The sequence below is a fragment of the Pelodiscus sinensis genome, chromosome 20, assembly GCF_052426305.1.
Source record: "Pelodiscus sinensis isolate ZL-2025 chromosome 20, ASM5242630v1, whole genome shotgun sequence".
Lineage (NCBI taxonomy): Eukaryota > Metazoa > Chordata > Testudines > Trionychidae > Pelodiscus > Pelodiscus sinensis.
Genome location: NC_143071.1, coordinates 20,267,904 through 20,286,778, shown reverse-complemented (window position 1 = coordinate 20,286,778; position 18,875 = coordinate 20,267,904). Strand labels below are relative to the sequence as shown.

Genomic DNA, 18,875 nt, shown 5'->3' with positions numbered 1-18,875 from the left:
CCCTTTTTTAAAGATGGGCACTACATTTGTCTTTTTCCAATCATCCGATCTCTGTGAGTTTTCAAAGATAATAGCCAAAGCTCCGCAATGACACTTGCCAACTCCCTCAGTACCCTCGGATGCATTAAATCCGGGCCCATGGGTTTGCGTATGTTTAGCTTTTCTAAATAGTTCCTAACTTGTTCTTTCCCCACCAAGGGCTCTCCACCACCTTCCCATGCTTCATTTCCTAGTGCATATGTCTGGGAGCTGACCTTGTCAGTGAAAACAGAGGCAAAGAAAGCATCGAGTACTTCAGCTTTTTCCACATCTGTCACTAGGTTACCTCCCTCATCCAATAAGGGCTCCGCACCCTCTTTGATCACCCTATTATTGCTAACATGCTTGTAGAAACATTTCTTGTTACCCTTCACATCTCTTGCTAGCTGCAATTCCAATTGTGCTTTTGCCTTCCTGATAACTCCCCTGTATTCTTGAGGAATATATTTATACTCCTCCCTAGTTATCTGTCCAAGTTTCCACTTCTTGTAAGCGTCCTTTTGGGGTTTAAGCTCACCAAGCATGTCCCCGGTAAGCCAATGTGGTCGCCTAACATATTTGCTTTTCTTGCTGTGCGTTGGGATGGTTTCTTCCTGTGCCTTTAATAAGGCTTTTTTAAAATACTGCCAGCTCTCCTGGACTCCTTTCCACTTCATGTAAGCATCCCAGGGAATCCTGCCCATCAGTTCTCTGAGGGAGTCAAAGTCTGCTCTTCTGAAGTCCAGAGTGTGTATTTTGTTACTCTCCTTTCTTCCTTTGGGTCAGGATCCTGAAATCTACCATCTCATGGTCACTGCTTCCCAGGTTGTCACCCACCTCTACTTCCCCTACTAGTTCCTCCTTGTTTGTGAGCAGCAGGTCAAGCTGTGCATGGCCCCTGGTCGGTTCCTTCAGCACTTGTACCAAGAAGTTATCCCCAACATTCTCCAAAAACTTCCTGGATTGTCTGTGTGCTGCTGTATTGGTCTCCCAACAGATGTCAGGGTGATTAAAGTCGCCCATGAGAACCAGGGCCTGTGATCTGGAAGCGTCTCTCAGTTGTCCAAAGAAAGCCTCGTCTATGTCATCCACCTGATCCGGGGGTCTATAGCAGCGCCCCGACCACAACATCACTGCTGTTGCTTCCACCTCTAAACTTAACCCATAGATGCTCAACAGTCTGGGTATGTCTACACTACCACCTTAGTTTGAACTAGGGTGGTTAATGTAGTCAGTCGAAGTTGCAAATGAAGCCCGGGATTTAAATATCCCGGGCTGCATTTGCATCTTGCCAGGTGCCGCCATTTTTAAATCCCAGGTAGTTCGGACTCCGTGCCCGCGGCTACACACGGCACGGAGTAGGTAGTTCAGATTAGGCTTTCTAATGGCACGGAGTCCGAACTACCGGGGATGTAAAAATGGCGGCGCCCGGCTAGATGCAAATGAAGCCCAGGATATTTAAATCCCAGGCTTCATTTGCAACTTCGATTGACTACAGTAACCACCCTAGTTCGAACTAGGGTGGTAGTGTAGACATATCCTCTTTTCCTCCTCTAAATACTGGAGCTCCGCGCAATCGTACTGCTCTTTTACGTACAGTGCAACTCCTCCTCCTTTTTTCCCCCGCCTGTTTGTCCTCCATGACAGTGCTCTTCTTTATACCCTTCCATGACAGTGCTCCAGTCATGCAAGTTATCCCACCAAGTCTCCATTATTCCAATCAAATCATAGTTCTTCGAGTGGGCCAGGGCTTCTAATTCTTCCTATTTCCCAGGCTTCTCGCATTTGTGTACAAACATCTTTGATAACAAGTTGATCGTCCTGCCTTCTCCAGCAGAATCAGGGGTCCTCCTTTGTTGCTCGTTACTCCTTGTGATTCTTCCTGGTGTCTGACTACCTCACTTACCTCACGGCTTTGGTCACCGTCCCCCAACGAACCGAGTTTAAAGCCCTCCTCACTAGGTTTGCAACCCTGCCCGTGAAGATTCTCTTTCCTCTCTTGGTTAGGTGGATCCCATCTCTTCCTAACAATCCTTGTTCCTAGAACAGAGTCCCATCGTTGAAGAAACCAAAACTGTCTCTCCAACACCACTTGTGTACCCACACGTTTACTTCCTCAATTCGATGATCCCTACCCAGACCTTTTCCTTCAACCGGAAGGATGGACGAGAACACCACTTGTGCTTCAAATTCCTTGATTCTTCTTCCCAGCGCTACATAATCCGCTGTGACCTGCTCAAGATCATTCTTGGCCATTTCATTAGTTCCTACATGGAGAAGCAGGAAAGGGTAGCGATCCGAAGGTTTAATCACTTTCGGAAGACTCTCCGTCACATCCTGAATGCGAGCTTCCAATCTTAAGCAGCAAACTTCTCAAGATTGCAGGTCTGGATGGCAGATGGATGACTCAGTCCCTCCTAGGAGGGAGTCCCTGACCACCACTACCCGTTGTCTTCTTTTGGGGGTGGTAGTTGTGGAACCCTCATCCCTAGAACTATGTATCCCATGCTTTCCAGTAGATGGTGTTCCCTTCTGATTTCTTCCCTGAGAGGTCCCTACGAAAGCATTCTCCACCGCAATGCCTGTGGAGAGAGCCTCATAGTGGTTACTTACCTCTGCAGGGATGGGGGATACCTGAGTTGGCCTTCTTCTCCTTCTAGAGGTTACATGCTGCCAGTTCTCTTCCTTATCCTGTACTGCCCTGACTGGCTCTTCAGCCTGCTGTGCCTGCAGGATTAAACGCTGCCCTCTATCGAGGAAGTCTTCATCCTCTCTGATAGAATGTAGGGTTAATACTTGGCTCTCAAGTCCTCTAATTTTTTCTTCCAAAATGGTGACCAGCTTGCACTTAGTGCACATGAAATCCCTTCTTTCTTCTGGGAGGAAGACAAACATGGCACATGCTGTGCAGGTAACAACAGCAAACCTATCACTATCCATACCTGCCGTCCTTCTGAGAGATTACTCAGATGTTATTAAATGCGTCCTTGAAGGGCAGGAGTTTAGTGAAAAGATTTTAAAGAAGAGTGTGTGTATCTCGCCCCTTTCCTAACTCCCTTTCCAAACTCTGTGTTAACAGCCCCTGGTTGCTGACTCACTCCTTTATAAAGTCCTGGACTGCCTGATAGCCTCTCCCCCTGATTAAGGCTCAACCAATGAGCAGAGGCTTCTAGATTTCAACCCCTGATTAGAAGCTTCCACCTGCCAGCCACAGCACTCACTTCCCCCCTCATAGAGAGTAGGGGAAGGAAAACAAAAAACAAACTAACAGCCAAACACAAGGGCTGCGTCTAGACTGGCATGATTTTGCGGAAATACTTTTAACTGAAAAGTTTTTCCGTTAAAAGTATTTCCACAAAAGCGCGTCTAGATTGGCACGGATGCTTTTGCGCAAAAAGTGCTTTTGCGCAAAAGCATCCGGGGCCAGTCTAGACACGATTTTGCGCAAGAAAGCCCCGATCGCCATTTTAGCCATTGGGGCTTTTTTGCACAAAACAGTTCTTTCCTGTCTACACTGGCCCTTTTGTGCAAGTATTCTTGCGCAAGAGGGCTGTTTCCCGAGCGGAGCGTGAAAGTATTTGTGCAAGAAGCACTGATTTTGTACATTACAAAGTCAGTGCTCTTGCGCAAATTCAAGCAGCCAGTGTAGACAGCTGGCAAGTTTTTGCGCAAAAGCGGCCACTTTTGCACAAAATCTTGCCAGTCTAGACGTACCCAAGCTCATCACACAGTAAGAAAACCCCAAACACAAACACACTACAGACAGTCATTTCCCTCAAGGGTCCTGTATTAGCTTCCTCCTTTATCTGGAGAACTCCCTCTTCAAACTCCCTATTAACATCCCCTGTTCACAAGCTCCCTGGTCACTGACTAACTCCTTTATTGGACAGGGGAATGTAAATGCACACACATATTGTGTGTGTGTGTGTGTGTGTGTGTGTGTGTGTGTGTGTGTGTGTGTGTATGCACAGGGGCTGGATTAAGGGAGGGCTTGCGGGGTAGCTGCTCGGGGTGCCAACCTATGGGGGGCGCCTGATGGCAGCTGTAAGGGGCACACGGCGCCCCTTAGAGCTGCCATCAGGCGCCGTGTGCCCAGGGCCAGGGGCCGCGTGGTGCCCCTTAGAGCTGCCATCAGGTGCCACACGCCCGGGGCTGGAGGCCATTCAGCGCCCCTTACAGCTGCCATCAGGCACCGTGCACCCGATAGCAGCTGTAAGGTGCGCAGTGCGCCCACGGGCGGAGCCGCGCATGCATTGTGCGCCTGCTGCCCAGGGCGCAGGAATGGCTTGAGCCGGCCCTGGGTATGCATTTGCTCATGCACACACAGCACAAAAACCTCTACATTTTGGGTCTAAATCTAAATAGGTCATCTTGTTTTAAAGGCAGTCACGCACACACCAGACTGTCAGAGATTAACTAAACTCTCTTCTCTTGCAAGAATTTACCACTTGACGCCCAAGAGACTGGCAATCTGCTGCAGACCTGCATCACTGATCAGAAGAACTTGGAGAGTGATGTGGTACGTCTCTTAAGTGGAACGATCTGCATATGAATCATCCGGCGCAACCCCCCGGGGATGCACATGGCTCCGTGTTCCCTGCCACTTCCAGGCACTGCCCCCTGCTGCGCCTATTGACTGTGATTACAGCCTATCGGAGTGGTGGGGGAAAAGCCTCCAGGCACCACTTTGCTGCGCTGCAGTTTCCCCAGCGAGGAGTCGGGGAAGGGACAGGGGCCGAGGATGTGGCTGCGCTCGCAGCCACTTCCTCCCCCCACCAGGCACAGCCCATGGGTCTGCTCCAGCCCCAGGCTCACCTGATACCCGCCCACAAGGCTTGGGGCTCCCTCCCCCTGCAGCAGGGAGCTGGCACTGGTGCTGCAGCCCCTGCAGGAGGAGGGGTGCAGTGCCAATGCTGACTCCCTGCTGTGAAGGAGGGGGAAGGAGCCCGGAGCCTTGAGGGCCAGACTGGTCCCCAGGCCATAGGTAGCCCACCTCTACTTTAGGGGCAGAAAATGCCAGTGCTTCTATTGGAGGAGTTACAGCCTCCATTTCTGTAGGAGGAAGGCCCTGTCCCTGATACTCCAGGGTTGCAGAAGCGGTGGTGTCGGTAGGCAGGGCGAGGTCTGCTCCATCATGGAACCAAAGCTGCTGAACTGGTTACAATGGATAGTATTGATCCTGTTCTCCTGGTGCCTGGTTCTGTGTTGTTGCCACAAGGGGTCCCAGTTTTTATTGGTGAGTCCAGGATGAAGTCTGCTGCTCTGTTTGGGGAACATGTATTCCTAGTCAGTTGGGTGATCCCGGGCTTGCGAGGCTCTGAAGAGTTAATGGAGGAAGAATGAAGTCCCTCCCTAGACACGCACCTTAGAAGTATGGTCATCTCTCTGTTTGGTTTTGGTTTTTTCCTTTCCAGAGGAACCTGCAGCAAAGGCTAAACCTCTATCCCAGCCCCGAGGAACTGAACAACATGGTGCCCTGGGATGTTCTGGAGAACTGCCTTGTTACAGGCAAAGGCAAGAGCCCACCCGCTGTGAGTGTGACTTCTGTTAGGGATGCTGGGGGGAGGAGAATGTTTAATACATTTGCCCCCTTCCTCTACCTCTGTAGAGGGGGATAGCACAGTGGTTTGAGCATTGGCCTGCTAAACCCAAGGTTGTGAGTTCAGTCCTTGAGGGGTTCATTTAGGGGTCTGGGGCAAATCTGTCAGGGATGGTTCTTGGTCCTGCCATGAGGGCAGGGGATTGGACTTGACCTGTCAAGGTCCCTTCTGTTTCTATGAGATCAGTATATTTATTTATTAGCTGTCCCCAGAAGAGTGGGGAGGGAGGTCGTGTGAATCTGGACCCTTTCCAGCCTTCCTGCGGCTTTACATGATCATGGTCGGTCTGAGACGCTCCTCTCTGGGCAGGGTGTCTGGAGCTGACTCTGGGGATCTCTCACATTTCTCATTTCTAGGCCCCAGAGCCATGAGAGGCTCCACTTGATCTGGCTCTCACCAAAGGCTTCTCTCTTGCTGTGGCCTCTGAGCAGAGCCGTGTGGTGCTGGAAACGAGGAACAGTCCCCACCTGCCTTCTTACCACTTGTTGTGATGGCACCTGTAACTGCCATTCCGCTGACACCAAGGGGCCATGACCGAGCCCTGGAAATCCGGGCCTGACTCCTCCCCAGGGCTTCCCAGTGCAGGGCTGCTGGAATGCGGGGAGGGAGAGGAGACTATGGCTCTCCCACTTGGAATCAGCCACTCTTCAGTACTGCCCAACCCCTGTCCTTCCTCATTCCGCCGCAGTCCTGCCTCCTGGCCAGGCTGGAAATGGAGCCTGGCCAGGCTGCCCTGGCATCTGTAGGGAGCTGCGGAGCCTCCACCAGCTTAAGAGGCCAGGGCTGCTCTTGGGCACCTGATAGGGTTGCCAGGTGTCTGGTATTTTACCGGACAGTCCAGTTTTTGCACCCTCTGTCTGGTAAAAAAATTCAGAACACACCGGACAGGTGCAATGTCTGGGATTTTCTGTTTTTCCGGCTGGACGGAAGCCTGGCGGGGGCGGGGGGAGTGGCTGGGAGGCGGGGCCATGATCGGCGCTGGAAGCCTGTGGTAGCGTGCTGGTGGGGGCAGCGGGGGTAGTGGCTGGGACTCCCAGCCACTCCCCCCCGCCCATCTTTTTTGGGAGACCATCTGGCAACCCTAGCCCTTGATCCCTTGCAGGTGGATGAGCCTGGGCTCCCTGCTCTGGCTTCCGGCTTGACGGGGGGTCAAGGTGGGTCATGGAGGACATGGGGGCTCTGCCATCCCGTCCCAGTGTCTAACGAGCACAACATGGGAGGGGCCATTATTTGTGTGATATGAAGGATTCACATTCTTGGAATTTATCAGATTTGTCAATGGTCACGAGATTAAATTAACCAGTGGTGTGACCCCTCTGATCCATCAACTTTACCCTGTGGAGGAATTTGGCCTTTTCTTACCATGCATGTTAAAAATGCTTTTTGGATGAGCTAACTGATCTGTCCCGTTCCCTTTTCTTATCTCAAGGGTGCAGGCCTAGGGCAGCTTCCTGTTGCATTTAACTGTCTAGGGAAGTCACTGGCTGAATCTTCACGATTAGGCAGCAGGGATGTCACCTGGCCCTATTGGGGTTGGTTAGAAGGCTAGTCCTGAGTGAGGATGAATTTAACAGCTTCAGAGGGGTAGCCAAGTTAGTCTGCAACAGGAAAACCTTAAAAAACAACAAAAAGTCTAGTAGCACCTTACAGACTAACAAAATAAGTAGATGGTGGTATGAGCTTTCGAGAGTCCAACCCACTTCTTCAGATGACAGGAGTGTTAGAATCCAAGCAAGCAATCCAGATCCAAGAATAAATAAAGGAAAGGGGGAAGGGGGAGAAGGAAAACAAGAGGAGAAAAAAAGGGGGGGGAGAAAAAAAGAGAGACAGTGAGTAGATATGCTTCAGAAGGGTAGCCAAGTTAGTCTGCAACAGGAAAAACTTTAAAAACAACAAATAATCTAGTAGCACCTTAAAGACTAATTAGTTACAAGAGGCTGATAAGAACCATTAGCACCTTCATTGGTTGGTCAAGTCATTAAGATGTGGAAGATAATGTGCCAGCCAGCCGATATCCCAATTCATACCATTTGCTTAAGAATTAAACTTGTGAATGAAGTTAAGTTCCAACCCTTCTCTGTGTATTTGGCTTGTGGAGTTGGTCTGAAACAAAACAGCGACTTGGAGATCCATTACTGTGTGTCCAGGCAGATTAAAGTGTTCTCCAACAGGTTTCTGTGTGTTGCCTTTTCGGATATTGGATTTGTGTCCATTAATTCTTTCCCACAGAGACTGTCCAGTTTGGCCAATATACATGGCAATGGGGCATTGCTGGCATAGATCACGTTACTTCAGCGGTTCCCAACCTTTTCCAGATGGGGACTCATTTTGACAATTCAGGAAGACTTGGTGACCCAAGGCAATTCAAAAACAGGGGGGAGGGAGGGCAGAGCCGTAACTAGCTAATTTTGTGCCTGAGGCAATAATATAAAATTGAGCCCCCTCCTGTTTATATATTCATAGTAGTTATTTCATAGAAAAACTGAAAATACATTAATAATAAAATAATAACACTACATTTATTTGAGTTGTGGTGGGGGAAAGACACTCATCCCCAAACCGCTCCCTGCCGGCTTAAACCCCACACTCAGAGGCTGGAGGAGTCACACTCAGGGGCTGGGAGTTGTGTTACTTCCAGTTGAAGTACAGAAATAGAGGAGGGTGGTTTTGAATATCCCCGCTCCCTTCTTCCCCTCCACTTGCTTTGAGCTAGTGCCATTAGTAAACTGCTCCCACTCCATTGGTTTCTAGGAAGGCCAGTCTGTGGAACCCGGCCACAGCCAGCCCTCTGCAACCAAGCAGCCAGCTTCAGCTATGGATGCCCAAGCTACAAAACCCTCTGCAGCCTGGGCAGGGGCACCAGGGAGCCAGCCTGGCACTCCAGGGACCAGGGCAGGAGTGCCAGCAGCCCAGCCAGCAGCCCAGCCAGTCACTCCAACAGCCCAGCCAGGCTCCCCTAGGGCCCAGCCAGGCTCTCCCAGGACCCAGCCAGGGGCCCAGCCAGGCTCTCCCAGGACCCAGCCAGGGGCCCAGCCAGGCTACCCCGCGGCCCAGCCAGGGGCCCAGCCAGGCTACCCCGCGGCCCAGCCGGGGGCCCAGCCAGGCTACCCCGCGGCCCAGCCGGGGACCCAGCCAGGCTACCCCGCGGCCCAGCCGGGGGCCCAGCCAGGCTACCCCGCGGCCCAGCCTGGGGCCCAGCCAGGCTACCCCGCGGCCCAGCCGGGGACCCAGCCAGGCTACCCCGCGGCCCAGCCGGGGGCCCAGCCAGGCTACCCCGCGGCCCAGCCGGGGGCCCAGCCAGGCTACCCCGCGGCCCAGCCGGGGGCCCAGCCAGGCTACCCCGCGGCCCAGCCTGGGGCCCAGCCAGGCTACCCCGCGGCCCAGCCTGGGGCCCAGCCAGGCTACCCCGCGGCCCAGCCGGGGGCCCAGCCAGGCTACCCCGCGGCCCAGCCGGGGGCCCAGCCAGGCTACCCCGCGGCCCAGCCGGGGGCCCAGTCAGGCTACCCCGCAGCCCAGGCAGGTGCTCCAGGGACCCAGGTGGGGCCTCCTGGAGCCTGGCCTGGTGCACAGGGGACTCAGGCCGGTTACACTGGGCCCCAAGCTGGCACTTCAGCATTCCCGCCTACATCACCTGCAGCTGGTCCCCCAGCTCTAGCAGCCCAGCGTGCAGCTCCACTCGGGCCTCACTCTGCCGTTACATCGCCGGTGTCACCTTTCCAAGAGAAAGACAAAGTCCTACCCTCATCCATTCCGCAAAGGTCCTCCGGGTCCAGCAGCGCCTCCAGCCGCTACTCTGATACCGTGGAAGCGCTGCGCCAGATAGGGCACCTGGCCGACCTCTATACCAGCTTGCAGGAGCAGATAAACCACCTGGGACAAATCAAGTGCAGCCACGCTGACCTCGAGAAGCTGCGACAGTTCCTCTCAGAGGCAGGTAGGGACTTCCCCCTCAGCCAGTGGCTTCATCGCGTCCGTCCAGGGCGGGGGAGGGATGCAGGCAGCTCTCTGGGCAAACACTCCTTGGGGCTGGCTTCCCATATGCCCCTTGAGAGCCCTGGGCTCCGTGTCCACATGAATGGGGTGACAGAATAATGTGGATTCCCATTTCATGATGCTGACTGTAGACTTCTGTGGGAACCACAGTGGTGTCTGGATGAGCAGTGGTGCTCTTGGCTGGAGCCTGGATCCTACCCCATGCTGCTCATCCCCTGGGGCTCACTCCCCACAGAGAAGCGCTTGGTGGAACAGGGGCAGCTCACTGAGACAGAGCTGTCATTGAAGGGTATAAACATCCTGAGTGGTACTCAGTGGATCAATATTCCACTGTGGGACTCTTGTGCTGACATTGACAGAGGCCTTGGGCTCACTCCCCAGGTACCATTTTGAAACAGGCTCTTTTATCTCAGCTGGATCATTTTCTGGTTCAAGTGCCAAGGACCTTGTTGCATTTCCATCCTGCATCCCAAAAGAACATAAGAACGGCCAGACTGGGTCAGACCAATGATCCATCCAGCCCAGTATCCTGTCTGCCGACAGTGGCCTGTGAAAGGATACAAAATATCCCAACGGGGGCACTGGGATGAGGATGCAGGGATTGCAATTGAATTCTTTTGGTGAGCTTCATATCTCAGCTTGTGTTGGTTTGGAAGCTATCACTGGTAATCTGCTTTCAGGGTCTGCATCTGAGCTAAGCCATAGATTTATTAAAGGGAGGACTGTATATTTCTACTAAAGAGGAGAGGTTAGACATTGATAAAGTGCAGATAGAACAGAAAAGAAAGAAACAAACAAAAGGGTCCCATTCACAAAGGCAACAACTAAATATGGGCACATTTTATAAGTGTGCCTAGACCAAAGCCATGCTGGTGGTGGGTAGGGCACTCTATGGAATGAAAGCAAAGTCAATTATGCTCAGCATCTTAAATGAATCAAACTGTACCATTGACACTCTGTGGGCAGAAAGTCCATGCTTGAATAGGAAGAGTGTAGCCACAGGTGTGTACTACCAATCTCCTGACCAGGATGGTGATGATGACTGTGAAAGGAGATTAGAGAGGCTACAAAAACAAAAACCCCAGTAACAATGGGGGATGTCACCTGTCCTCTCAGGACAAGATGCAGAGAGAAAATTACAGACACCATTAATAAGTGCTTCTTGGAACAGCTAGTCCTGGGGCCCACAGTGGAAGAGGCAATTCTTGATTTAGTCCTAAATCCATCGCAGGATCTGGCCCAAGACGTGAATATAACTGAACTGCTTGGTAATACTGTCGCTTCAATTGCTGCAGCAGATGTCCAGAGAATACCTAATGTGTGACTGATTTTTTTTTTTTAAAAGATTTCAGACGTGATCCTGGCAATTACAGGCTGGTATGGACCTTGCAGTGTCAGGCAAATTACCTGAAACTATAATAGAGAACTGAATGATTGGGTACATAACCAATATAGTATGTTGGGGAAGAGTCAAAGTGGCTTTTGTAAAGGGAAATCCTGCTTCTCTGATCTATCAGAATTGTTTGAGGGAGGGAGGCAAGAGGGATCCAGTGGCTACCGTATACTTAGATGGTCCAAAAGCCTTCACCTCACCAAAGGCTCTCAGGCAAAGCAAGCTGTCATGGGCTAAGATGAAAGGGCCTCTCCTGGCTCAGTATCTGGTTAAGAGACAGGAAACAAAGGGTAGGACTTATAGGACAGTATTCAGACTGGAGTGGTGACCCCAGGATCTGTCCAGTGGCCACTGCTGTCCAACATGTTCATAAATGATTAGGAAAAGGGGGTAAAAAGCGAATGAGGTGGCAGAAACTGCAGATGACATAAAGTTACTCGTGATGATTAAGTCCAAAGCTGTGTATGGAGAGTTAGAGGGATCTCACAGAGCTCGGTGGCTTGTTGATAACAGCAAATTAGTGCATGTTGGAAGAAATAACCCCAGCTGTACTAAGGGGGGGATATGGTAGAGATCTATGAAATCACAAATGATGTGGAGAAAGTGAATGGGTGTTATTTACTCCTTTACATAATATAAGAATCTTAGGCCACCCAATGAAACTAATAAGCAGCAGGTTTAAAAAGCCGAAAGGAATTATTTCTTCACACAGCACATAGCCCGAGGACCTTGTTGGCAAAGAATGTTCTAAAGATCACAAGTGTAACTGGGTTCAAAAAGGGTTAGAGAAGTTCATGGAGGATTGCTCTATCAGTGCCTGTTAGCCAAAAGAGCTGTCCCGAGACTGCTGGAAGCTGGGACTAGATAACAGGCCTCACTTAATAATTGCCCTGGTCTGTTCATTCCCTCTGGGGCACCTGGCACTGGCCACTGTGGGAAGACAGGACACTACTAGTTGGACCAGTGGTCTGACCCAGTTTGGTTGTTCTTGTGTTCTTAGATACTAGGGGTGGAAGGAATTGCTGGTCTTACTGGTACAGCGGGGTCCTTGGCAAGGTGAGGGGTGGCTCTGGGCCCCTGGAAGGGCAGAAGGGTGAGTCAAGGGGGCCAGACTTCCCCAGTCAGCCCTTCAATAGCAGCAGCCAGGAGCCCTAGGCACCTTTAAAATCGCTGGGCCCCAGGGCAGCTGCCCCTCCCTTTGCTCTCCCCTCACCCAACCAGCAGGGCTGACAACTGGGGGGACCAAAAGGGCAGTGACATTGACGTGCAGCGCTTTACCATTGGCCATGTTCACACCGGTACCAGCCGCCGGTTCTTACCAGCATGGCCCATTCCAGTCCGCTTTGCCCTCTGTCCTGTGTCCAGTCAGTGACGTGATTCCTTTGTATTTCCTTGGTGGTGTCTAGTCCCGAAGAACCTCTCCAGCATGCCTGCCGACCTCCCAGACCAGCTGTCTGCCCTAAAGGCACTGGCAGAAGACATGAAGGAAGTGAAGACTAAGGTGAGTAGCTGGGGCGCCATCTTGTCATCTAGCCATGGAAACGCTGATGGCAACGAGAGTTCACTGTGGCTGGCTGGGATGGTGCAGCAGACAGGGACTTGGATACTGTAGCATCCCGGATCTGCATGTGTGCTGTAGCTGTGGAGTTGTGGTATTGGCATTAGTCCTTGTTGCTTGGTTGTGTAGTTAACGCCTCTGAACTTAGACTTGGGAGAGCTGGATGCAATTTCAGGCTGTGCCACAGGCTGCCTCTGGGACCAGGAGCAAGTCACTTAAGGCTGGATTCCCTCTAGGATGTTACACTAGTGGAAAATCAGGTGTAGCAGAGCCTGGATCTGCTACATTCCCCTCCCAGCGCTGACACATCAGCTTCCTTCCCATGCAGTGTAAGAGGCATCACAGCTGCTTCCGTCACTACTTCTCCTTCCCCCTACAGAGGGAGAATTATCCAGGGACAGCTTTAAGTTGTGAATCCAGCCCTTACATTGTTTCCCTTATTATCCATGTACAATAGTTAATTGTATTTCATTTAATTCCCCCCCCCCCCCCCACCTTTGTCTGCCTTGTCATTTTAGACTGTACGCTCAAGAGAGCACAGACTCTTTCTGTCGGTGTCTTAGCAAAGTGCCTGGCACTGCGGTTCCTGAACTCACTGGCTTCTCAGCGCAATCAGAAGATAAAGAATGATCATAAGAGCAGCATGAGGAGAGGGGGAAAGGAGACAGGGTGGGAGTTTGGCCCTTGTGTCCCTCAGAACATGTGGGACAAAGCCCAGCGCTTCCTCCCTGCCCTAGCCCCCTCGCAAAGACTCTCCAGGACTCTGACCCAAACCCACCTGTGCTTTATTCTCACCAAGGATTATTTTACAGCACTGACAGTGCGCTAGGCTGCCCGGTTGCTTTCTGTGGTCAGTTCAGTTTTGAAGAGATGCAAATCCTTTAAATAAATAATGTCAACTGCTTACAGCTACATGCAGCCCTGAGGTGTTTGGACCCAGCTCATGCGCTGGGGAGGGGGCTGGGAAGTTAATCAGCCGGTTTGAGGGACATTCTTGCAGACAGACTTGTGCCCTGGAGTCCTGACTCTTCATGGTTGTCATGGTTCTAGGTAAGGAAGCTGCACAGCACCCTGGAAGGAGAAGTGGCAACAAAAGCAGATCAGAAAGTGGAGGGATCCAATCAGATTAACCTGCAGTTAGGTTACCTCAGGTAAAAAGAGGAAAAGAGCCATGGATGCTGCTAATGCCCAGAACAAGCCTTGGTCCCACTGGATTCAAATGGGCTGTAGAGCTGCCCTCCGATAGGACAGGAGCCTGTTAACAGAAAGTCCCATTATAAAGCTACCTTCCACTATTACATGACACATGAATCCTGGTCCAGAAGCCATAGGGTTCATACCTGTGCTGGAGAGCTGGATTCCATACAATTTCCCATTTCTGATCTGAATCCTGCGTGTAAATGCTAGTTCTGTTCAGACAGTACAGCATCTGAGTGGCTACAGAACTGAACTACACTTAACTAATCAGGCTCCCAGGTAGTAACTCATGACCAAGGCCCCTCCCCTGGGATGGGGCTGAGCTGTAGCGTCCGTCCATGTTCCGAAGGCTTCACGTCGAACTGAATTGTGTAACCTAAAGCAGTGGTTCCCAAAGGCTGGTCTGCGGACTGGTGCCATGAACCCCTGGCTGCCGGGCCATGGGGGCTGCCAGAGCTGAAGCTGGCTGTTTGCGGCGGCTCTGGGGGCCAGGCTCTGGGGGCCACAGCAGCCAGCTTCAGCTCCCGCAGCCACCATGTGATGGGCATCTGCTGCAGCTGAAACCGGCTGTTCATGGCAGCCCCTTGGTGGACTGGTAACATTTATTTGCATATTTGCACATTCATTATTTGCATAATGAATATGCAAATTAAATGTTAAGGGTCTGCCAAAAGTCTGTGAATGGGTTTGCTGGTCTGCGGTATTAAAAAAGGTTGGGAACCACTGACCTAAAGGGCATCTCCATGCTAACTAGCCCGCATCCCACTGGGGCTGGCTTGAAAAAGAGCTGGGCTCTCACCCTGCCTCCCAAAGGATTTGGTGCAGGCAGAATCGTTTTGCAACAGGTGACCTGTCTGCCATGGCTTGTAGGAACAGAGCGACCTGCGGGGTCGTCACTTAATATCCTGCAGGGAGCAGCCACGTCTCCCTCCTGGGCCAAGCAGAGCCTTGGACCGTGTTAAATGCGCCGTTGGGCTGCCCCAGAGCAGGGCTGTCGTAGAGCGGCTGGCTCCAGGCCCTGGCTCTCGGTTTGCAGAGCTCGGTGCCAGGCCGACATTTGTAACCTGACTAGGGCCATGGGGCAAGGCAGGGAGGTACCTTGCACCAGGGCTGAGCACCCATACAGAGGAGTTTGTGGGGAGAAGGGGGCTGCCATTGCTGGGTTGGAGGGAGGGAGGGGGGTCAAAATCCAGCTCTTTGAGGAGTGAATTGCGGTGAGGGACACTGGGCCGTACGCTGGGAGGCGGGGTTCCTAGGAGAACGCTGGGAAGGGTCTAACAGCACAAGACCTCACCCCTCCTCTTCTCAAAGCAGGGGGACCTGGGCAGCCAGTCTCAGCTAGACAGAGCCATAAGAACGGCCGCATTCCTTGTTTGGCCTTTGCCTTTCTGGGTGGTTTGGTAACGCCACAGAGCTCCCTCCCGGCACCATGGCCGGAACCCAGTTCAGCCCCAGGGTAAATAGGCTGACACCAGGGGAGCTGCTCCTGAGCCACATTTGGCACGGTGCAAGGTTAGCTCCGGTCCCTCGCCGTGCTCTGAGCCCCACAGGGCCCTTCTGCTAGGCAATTGACCCTTCCTGTTGTTGGCTCTGTGGTCCAGATCGACCGTGCACGACATAGAGAAAGATCTGCGGGAGCTGCGGGAGCAGCAGGACCGTGGCAAAGCCAAGCTGGAGCAGTCGGTGGCTGACACAGCCCTTTACCTGCAGGAACAGGTCAGGTGGTTTGAGGCGAGAGGTCGGGCTGCTCACTGGCTTCCTGTGAAACGGCTGCCCCTGGGGGCTGGCACAGTGGTAATGCCAGGGGTCTGTGCTTGCCCCTCCTCCAGCGGGGTCAGGCCCAGGCCACTAACTGCTGCCTCCCTTTACCCTGCAGGGGAAGGAAGGAGCCTCTGAGCTTAGCCGGAGGCGCCGGGGAAGCGGTTGTCATTGGTGTAGAGATGCAGTGCTGGCCAGGGCCCCAGGGAGGTGCTTTTCCACAGGCTGCTGTCTGCCGTGATGCAGCAGGGCTCTGGAGCTGGCTGAGGGTGAAGGCTTTGCTGTGCTGTCAAGGGGGCGCAGGGGAGCAGCCCAACGGTTCCTTAGTGCATCCTGGTGGCAGGTCAGTGGGCTGCCTTGTGCCTGGGGCCATTAAGATGCTCTGCTCGGGAGCCAGCCAGCCTGTCTTCTGCAGTACTTCCAGAGCTCCGCTCGATGCCGCCTGGCCCAAGCCGGGGACCGTAAGGCAGGCTCCAAGGCAGCTCGGCCTGGCTTCTAGGGGGAGCGCTGCTTCCACCGCTACTAACTGGAGAAGGTACCTAGGGGCCATGTGGCCCACCATGAAACCATGAGACTCATCCATTGGCAGATCGGTGGAGTCTTGGCCAGAACATACTGCCTCGGACACTGCCCATCTCACCGCTGCCTACGTGCTTTAGCATGCAGCGAAATTCTGCCGGGAGGCGCCTATTTCAACCCCGACTCCTTCTCTCCCCTGCCTATAGTTAGACAAGCTTAGATCCATCATAGAGAACATGATGGCCTCCTCCTCCACCTTGCTTTCCATGAGCATGCCTGCTACCCCGGAGCCGGGGCAGGCAGTGTCTCCCCATGGCACTTGCCCGGCTTGCAGCCTAGACGTCAGCGAGCAGGTTAGCCAGCTGTTCAAACGCTACGAAGAGCTGCAGGATTTAGTTAGCAGCTTCACGGCGAGGCACGCGGAAAGCAAGCCAGCAAAGAGGCTGCATATGAGGAGTCAGGTAAGGCCAGCCAAAGGGACGCACCCTCCTTTCTTAGCCACGCTTCCAGGGCAAAGCTGCGAGGGCTGGAGGAGTTCAGTGGCGCCGCGAGGGGGTGGCTGAGGCTGGGTCCGTGCAGCGAGTCGGAGCAGCAGGCAGCAGCCCGGCATGCTGATTGCTGCTGTGCAGGGCTCATGGGAAGAGCTGCCCACAGGACTTGTGTGACTGACCGATTCAGCCCCTCTGCCTGCACAGCATGCAGGAGCAGATCCCTGGGAAGCCCAGAGGTGCTTGTGTTACACATGCTGGCTGGCCTGGCCCTTCACCTTGTCTGGCTTGACGCTTGTCCAGAGAGCTGGGAGAAGACCGAAAGGGAACTAGACTCCATGGGTTACCCGACAGAACATCTGCCATTAAACGAGGAACCTGAAGTTAGAGGGGAAAACAGGGCCCACTGGGCCCTCGGAGGAATGGGGGCGCCAGTTACGTTCCTGCCCCTCACTGGTATTTGATCTCCCATGTGGGACAATATAGTGGCCTTATGACACACGTACCGCAACAGTCTTACACTATGTCAAAGCACCAGTATGTCGCACTGATGCAGTGTTATGATCTGTCTGGAGACTGGGCGCCAGGACCCCTGAGCTCTTGTCCTATCGCTGTCCTGGCTCGTGACCTCTCTGTGCCTTTGTTTCCTATTTTGTAAAACGGAGACAAAAATCTTTGCTTCTTGGTGGCTGGGGATTGTGGGCCCAAGTTGGCCAATGTATGGAAAGGAACAGTTAGTGGCCATGTTGCAGTGGTCATTTCCTAGATGATCCAAATGGCAGGATGCAGCGGTGCCTTTGCCTGGCTGGGTGGACCATAGGAGATACTAGGGTGATTCCTAAGGCCAGATATTCAGCTGCCACCTCTCTAAAAGTCCTGGTCGCTGATCGTGTCTGTAACGGTGGGCACAGACTCATTTTGCCCAACAGGTCTAAGAGCGGGGCAAGCCACCATCATGCACACGGTGCTGGCTTTGCATGCCTGGAGGAGGTACAGTCCGCGAAAAACAGTCATCCATTAGGAATGTTGTAAATATCACTCCTAAAACCAAGGGAATCAAACTGACTCATGCTTTGCCTGCTCCAGTGCAACCTGTAGGTGCTAGCACAGAACTCCAGACACTCAGCTGATACTGGGAGCCCCTTTTTACCTGGGCTGTGTCCAGCAGGAAGGGATAGGTCGTGGCTACCCCTATATCATTCTGCCCAAGGGAGACTGGGAATGGATGAATTGTCTATGGGGCCTGGCACCTCTAGGTCACTCATTGAACTGAGTAGTAGTGGCCGACAATCCCGGCCCTGGATGCCGGGTGAGGTTCTTGTGCGTGTGACGCCTGCGGTTGATTCAGATCTCTGTGTCCAAGGGAGCAGGTGTCCATGTCAGGAAAAGCGCGTCCGCAGCTGGCAGTCACTGCGGTGAAGCCAGGCTGTGGCTGGGCCCAGGCAAACTGCTCTCCCAGCTCCAGAGGAGAGTTCTCCAAGTGAGGCAGGGGACACGCTGATGGGGCATTGTGGCTTGTGCCTGCCCCTGCCATGCCTGCTCTGCAGTGTGAAGGTTTTGAGTCTGGCAGTAATGATCTGCTACAGAGCGTCACTCTCCCTTCCTGCTGCCTTTGCATCAGGATGAAGAGCTGCTGAGTCGCATCCAAAACACCATCCTCCAGGTGCAAGGAGACTGCGAGAATCTCAACGCCACCACTGGGAACCTCATAGAAGACCATCGGCAGAAGCAGAAGGATATTTCTGTAAGTGACAGCAGGGGCCTGGCTAGAGGGGCTGGGATAAAGTCCTGCCTGTACTCCCCAAGGGCTTGGGTTTCTTGGTAATCGGGGTGCTCTTGACACTGTGTATCTGCTCGTTAGCAAGGAAAACAAACCAATGGGAAGAGGAGGCGAAGGATCCTCTCTCCCGCCCTGGAAGAACCCAATACATGTACATAGTGCAGGGCTGGCAAGAGGCTCTGGACTTGCTGGCCCTGAAGCTGCTTTCTCCTCATCCAACATCCAGTAGTGCAGGAGTCATGCTTCTGAGCTGCCTGTCATGGTACAATGGGAATTTGCTGCACCTGGAATCAGAGACTGGCTCCGGAGCTATCCCGCCCACCATAGACACTAAAACGCCAGCACCTGACACACACTGAATCTCTTCCAGGGAGGGCACCCAAGGGAGAGGCAGACAGGGAGCATCCACTTGGACAGCCCTCCTGTCCGCTGGTCCTTGCTCGGCCTACGTGTGTTCCAGTCCCCACCATGCTGTTGTGATGTGTTAGCTGAGTGGCAGGCGGCCTCCAGGGAGCATGCAGTCATCACAGCCTTCCTGTTCTCTGACCAGCTTTCATCCTCCTCCTTTGCT

The 18,875-nt window shown here is 53.1% G+C and overlaps 1 protein-coding gene across 4 annotated transcripts in view; it reads left to right on the top strand.

Moving 5' to 3' along the window:
• QRICH2 (glutamine rich 2) overlaps positions 1 to 18,875 on the top strand; it is a 62,874-nt gene that overhangs the window by 19,041 nt on the left and 24,958 nt on the right. For 2 of the 4 annotated variants that reach the window (XM_075903606.2, XM_089771950.1), the window contains exons 3-10: positions 4,457 to 4,537; positions 5,433 to 5,549; positions 8,370 to 9,552; positions 12,411 to 12,505; positions 13,613 to 13,713; positions 15,361 to 15,475; positions 16,243 to 16,497; positions 18,146 to 18,268. In XM_075903606.2, coding sequence (XP_075759721.2) covers positions 4,457 to 4,537; positions 5,433 to 5,549; positions 8,370 to 9,552; positions 12,411 to 12,505; positions 13,613 to 13,713; positions 15,361 to 15,475; positions 16,243 to 16,497; positions 18,146 to 18,268 — 2,070 coding nt within the window. The remainder of the gene's footprint in view (positions 1 to 4,456; positions 4,538 to 5,432; positions 5,550 to 8,369; positions 9,553 to 12,410; positions 12,506 to 13,612; positions 13,714 to 15,360; positions 15,476 to 16,242; positions 16,498 to 18,145; positions 18,269 to 18,875) is intronic. The other 2 variants (XM_089771951.1, XM_089771952.1) reach the window with 2 other exon arrangements.